General features: G+C 38.7%; 2 protein-coding genes across 2 annotated transcripts; one reads left to right on the forward strand and one right to left on the reverse strand.

The window, feature by feature from the left end:
• Positions 1-2,008: 2,008 nt before the first annotated feature.
• LOC106101476 (thioredoxin-like protein 4A) lies at positions 2,009-3,390 on the forward strand. The gene is made up of 3 exons (XM_013280717.1): positions 2,009-2,366; positions 2,456-2,592; positions 2,945-3,390. The coding sequence occupies exons 1-3, from the start codon at positions 2,289-2,291 to the stop codon at positions 3,156-3,158; spliced, it is 429 nt and encodes a 142-aa protein (XP_013136171.1). The 5' UTR covers positions 2,009-2,288; the 3' UTR covers positions 3,159-3,390.
• A 1,040-nt stretch (positions 3,391-4,430) lies between these two features.
• LOC106101436 (collagen alpha-2(I) chain-like) lies at positions 4,431-4,899 on the reverse strand. The gene is made up of 2 exons (XM_013280673.1): positions 4,896-4,899; positions 4,431-4,804 (listed from the first exon to the last, which is right to left on the reverse strand). The coding sequence occupies exons 1-2, from the start codon at positions 4,897-4,899 to the stop codon at positions 4,431-4,433; spliced, it is 378 nt and encodes a 125-aa protein (XP_013136127.1).
• Positions 4,900-5,080: the final 181 nt, after the last annotated feature.

The following is a 5,080-nucleotide window of genomic DNA, read 5'->3' on the forward strand; positions in this document are numbered from 1 at the left end:
GCGCATGCAGTGTGATGCAGTTCGACGTGTCACATAATTATAATAAATAATTTATATTTTGTACAGTATTACAATGATAGCGTGTAGATAAGTGTTTTGTAAGGATTATATTGTTACCGGAATAATGATATTTATTTAGAACAATTTTAAGATATTAGGAAGCGATTTAGATTTAGCCGTGTATATATTTATATACTTATATACAGAAGACGTATACGCGCGCGCGACGCATAGGTGATATTAATGTAATATTTACAATGAAGTGATCGCGGAGGCGCAGATGTACGGAAGTACGGAGGTACGGAGGTAGATATAAGAAGAAACGCTCAGCCCAGCAGTCGTCATGCTCACGTCAAGTTTCGTTCACTTTTGGTATATTAGATTTTGTACGGCGTAATGCGATCAATGAAATTAGACGAATGTCTCGATGGTTAACGAATTGTAAAACAATTCGCAAATCAAGTGCGCGTCGCATGTCGCGGGGCCGTTGACTTTAATATGTCGTGTGCATGCAATGCTAACAAAGGCATCGATCTTCTTTCAACTGCACTCGACTCCAAAACCCAATGGACCAACGACCATCACCAAAAAGTCAAAAGACAGCTCGCAACACATCTTCTGTTATAATTGCACTATTTTAACTATACAGTTCGACTTCGTTAAAGTTAAAACTGAAGGTGTATTGTGGGCTTTACTGGTACAATTCCAATTTCTCCCAAACTGTTAAAGCTGGAGTTATAAAAGAGAAAAAGCCTTTAGAAGCTTTTATCAACTATCTTATTCCCGTTATACACATTTTTCGAGGCTTACCAAGTGAAGGTCAAAATCCAACGAGTAGACCGTACTACATACATTTGCATTGTGTTACTATCGCTCTTCGTCGCTTGTGTGCTCTTTTAAAGTTACAAATAAAAATTGTAACTTTATTTTATTGTTTCGATTCAATTCAAAATCAAGACTTTGGATAACGATTACCGCTACAACGGCGATATTGATTCTTTGCTGCTATTGGCTTGTAGTTTTTGTTAGTTGCGTGAAAATACACCACAGCGCCATCTATTAGGGCGGAGGGAAAGCGACGCTAACAGTGCGGTTTGCACTTAATTTGCCTTCGATGAAAATCCTTCGAGTTTGAATTGGAACTCTACCTTTAATTTTTTTGGAGAATATCTAGTTTCAAAAATGTACCTACCATACCAATATACTTACATTGACTATGTTGTATGAGTCTGCGCGTGCCTGCCATTAAATATAATTTATTTGTTAAAATAAACATTTTTATAAAGTTTTGTTCATTCATTTCAATGTATCCTTTATTTGTTAAGCTTTTTTTTAATCTCATAAGGTGGCAAACGAGCAAGCGGCCACCTGTATCCGCTAAAATGGCGAAACGACCGATGCCCATAATCATTCGCAATAGCCGATGCGTTGCCTACCCTTGATCGACGGAGGAGGGAATGTAGCATGTATAATATGTTTAGTTTTGCCATTTCAAAAAATTGTTAAACACTACTTGACTTATAAATAACCCATTCATTTCAAAATGCAGTGACCGAATCCTTAGTTGTAATGTGTTTTGTGCAACTGGAAGTATTACCTTCATGACATAAAATAAACAAGGATTTTGGTTTTTACCATACTCTTTTACTTGCGTATTAAGCAAATTACTGTGTAAACTCAGAAATAAAACAAGAAACTGTCTGATGATTTTATCGTTTTGTTCAAACCACGTTGCTTACCACATAATTTAAACTGTGCGTTGATTGTAAACAACAATCATTAAAATTTCTATTATTCTCTAGATAAGCACTGATTTTCTAGTTACATTGTAAGATACAAGTACTTCCTTTACAATTTGCGTTTTCGTTTTCTAAACGGAAGGATTTTCCTTGAATGTGGAAACACTACCTTGTTGGTAACCCTAAATGCTCGACGGCCTCCTGTCAATGTTAAAAAAGTGCCAAAATATGCTTACAGACTATAGTTTGACTTTGACAGACAACTTGACAATTGACAATTGATAAATGACAGTGATATAAGGAAAACACCAATAACAATTATCGTTGTTGATTTGATCATTCTGAATGATTAATGTGTTCTGTTCTTTAGTGGCTATTCTAAAACTTACACCAAATAGGTATAAAGCCTTAATTTAACTTCGTGTTTGATGTGTGTCCTGTATAAAGATTCACGAAATCTTCCTTTTCCCATCGACGAGATAGATGAACACATTCAAATAGTCTGCAGTATAATTTGATTGTAAACGAGAAAGTCCAACATATCTCAAGATGAGTTACATGCTGGGGCATTTGCATAATGGGTGGCAAGTGGACCAAGCTATCTTGTCTGAAGAAGACCGTGTTGTGGTGGGTATTGTTGCTAAACTCCTAAAAGTTCAGAAATCATAAAATGATAGTAATTTTTAAGTGAAACATTTTATATTGAATTTGTGTAGGTAATCCGCTTTGGACACGATTGGGACCCGACATGTATGAAGATGGATGAAGTGTTGTACAGCATTGCAGAAAAGGTTAAGAACTTTGCTGTGATATACCTTGTGGACATAACTGAAGTACCAGACTTCAACAAAATGTAGGTTCTGTATATAATATTCAAGGTTCAGATGGTTCACTATTAACATATAATAACCAATTGAAATTATGTTATTCATTTTAGTCCATATGATGTTCTAACTAGGAACTTGTAAGATGTAAAGAAGTCATGATTATGCCTCTCTCTAAAACACATAACGTTGTTTCAAATGAAAATTAAAATCTTATTAGGCATAGACAAACAACAAGTTGAGCTAAAAATTGTAAATTCCAAAATCTTTTATATTGTATTGGTAGCTATGTATGAAGTTTAATGACTAAAACAAAACTTTTAATTGAAAAGTAGGATAGAATGTGCTCTTTTATATCTGCAATATTTGGTTCCGTTGCAGGTACGAGCTGTACGACCCATGCACGGTGATGTTCTTTTTCCGCAACAAACACATCATGATCGACCTTGGCACCGGCAACAACAACAAGATCAACTGGCCACTTGAGGACAAGCAGGAGATGATCGATATCATAGAGACGGTGTACCGTGGCGCGCGCAAAGGCCGCGGTCTCGTTGTCTCGCCCAAAGACTACTCTACCAAATACCGATACTGAAGTGTCCCCAACAACAACACAATACAACTCTGTGGGACACAGTCACACACAAACTGTGCCCGTTATGACTGAAGCATATTCCTATGCCGATGGAAAATGGTGAATTCTATTTTGTTTCATACAAAGTGTACAAGTGAGAATTAAAAAAACAAAAGTCGGTGTAAATTTAATTTTAGAATATTCGGGCAATCCAAATGCCTAAGAAGTGAGAAATAAAGATTACATATTTTTACTTTGTGTTTTATTTTGGTGTGTGTCCCGGCGAGCGAAACTGCGGCGAATCAATTAAAAATATAGTAAGTATTAGTAATATTCATTAGTAATGATTTTTTAATCACTCAAACTATGACAACAATAAAACATGAATGAAACAACTTCACCATTTTCAAGAAATATTAAGCATGAGCTATCGCCCGCAAACTTCGTTAGAGGCGGAATTAAAAAAGAATTTTTTTTTTTTTTATCAAAAATCCGAATTATCAAAATCGGTCTACTAGCGGTGGAGTTATGCCGTTACACACATAAAAAAACATACAGACGAATTGAGTACCTCCTTCTTTTGAGAAGTCGGTCAAAAAATAGAAATCGATTTTCATTATCATCAACACTAATTCATTATCTTCCCGAAATACGAAATTCTTCTTTTGATATAATCTGTTATAATTATAATCAGTCCAATTTTATTACATGTAACTATAGATTTGCCGGATTAATAAGTTTCTAAACTATAAGAAAATATTTGTATGTATTGAAGTCAAAAACTGCTGGGCCGATTTCAATTTTTTTTTTCACAAATAAATAGCTATGTTATCACTAAGTAACATAGACTTTAATTACTAGAATATTTATTTCCTGCGCGAACGAAAACACCAGCAACATCTAATTAAGAAATAAAGTGGTAGTTTATTGGAATAGGGTCACAAATAACTTGTTACAATCTAAAAGAATTTGATGTGCCGCTTTTCACTTGATAAAAGCTTCCAATGGGAACCTATCCTTATAAAGAGTTCGCTGCAACATCGCTCTCGTGTCATTGAAGAGGATTGTGTGTAATAAAAGAAAAGATGTCTGACAAAAACAAAAAGTTTATTTACGCTTTACTTATAATAAGAACTCGTCTCGGGAAACTTGAGGAACATAAACATAAACAACATATCGTGTGAGGGTCGCGGGAGGGCGCGGGCGGCGCCGGGGCGTTGACTAGTGCGCCCGCGGCCGCGCAACCTCCCCAAAACGAATACGACGCCACTGGACGCACGATGTCGCCGGGCGCTAGCGCTCCTCGGGCTCGGCCGGGGCGGGCGCTGTCGGCGCTGTGGGCGCTGTAGGCGCCGCGGGCGAGGGCGCGTCGGCGGGCTCGTAGCGCCAGTCGGCCGCGCCCGGCGCCCAGATGGACGCGAGAGAATGGAAGGGGTCGTAGGCGCGCGGCGGTCGCGGCGGCGCGGAGAAGCCGGGCGGGGGTCGCACCGCGCCCGCCGCGCCCCACGCCCACGCGCCGCCCCACCCCCCGCCCGCCTCCAGCGTGTTGTACGCGCTGCCCAGCACGCCCACCGGGCCCACCGGGCCCACCGAGCCCACCGAGCCCACCGAGCCCACCGAGCCCACCGCTCCTACCGAGCCAACGGGCCCCACACCGGTTGTGTCACCTGCAAATTCACAATTAATTAATCTCAATTCTATTAATAGGTTTAGTAAAAAATATTTTAGTCAAATCTTTACAGCTAGTATAACAATTACACATTACCACTTAACTATAGGTGGGATCGTGGTCAAACGTTGATTTTATGTATCATAAGAAAAATAGGAATATACACAGTACATTTAAAAATACTTTCTTGATCATGCTTGTAGACAGACCCCGTCCGAATGGAATAAAAAAAAGAGAAGCTTGCCATATGACATTTATAATATTATAATAAGAT

The sequence above is a fragment of the Papilio polytes genome, unplaced genomic scaffold (assembly GCF_000836215.1).
Source record: "Papilio polytes unplaced genomic scaffold, Ppol_1.0 DF823980.1, whole genome shotgun sequence".
Classification (NCBI taxonomy): domain Eukaryota; kingdom Metazoa; phylum Arthropoda; class Insecta; order Lepidoptera; family Papilionidae; genus Papilio; species Papilio polytes.

Excerpts from the sequence above, each read along its gene's own strand:
- LOC106101476 (XM_013280717.1), top strand. The coding sequence starts at position 2,289 with ATGAGTTACATGCTGGGGCATTTGCATAATGGGTGGCAAGTGGACCAA. Across the intron at positions 2,367-2,455 it reads CTGAAGAAGACCGTGTTGTG|GTAATCCGCTTTGGACACGA; the intron begins GTGGGTATTGTT and ends GAATTTGTGTAG. Across the intron at positions 2,593-2,944 it reads GTACCAGACTTCAACAAAAT|GTACGAGCTGTACGACCCAT; the intron begins GTAGGTTCTGTA and ends GTTCCGTTGCAG.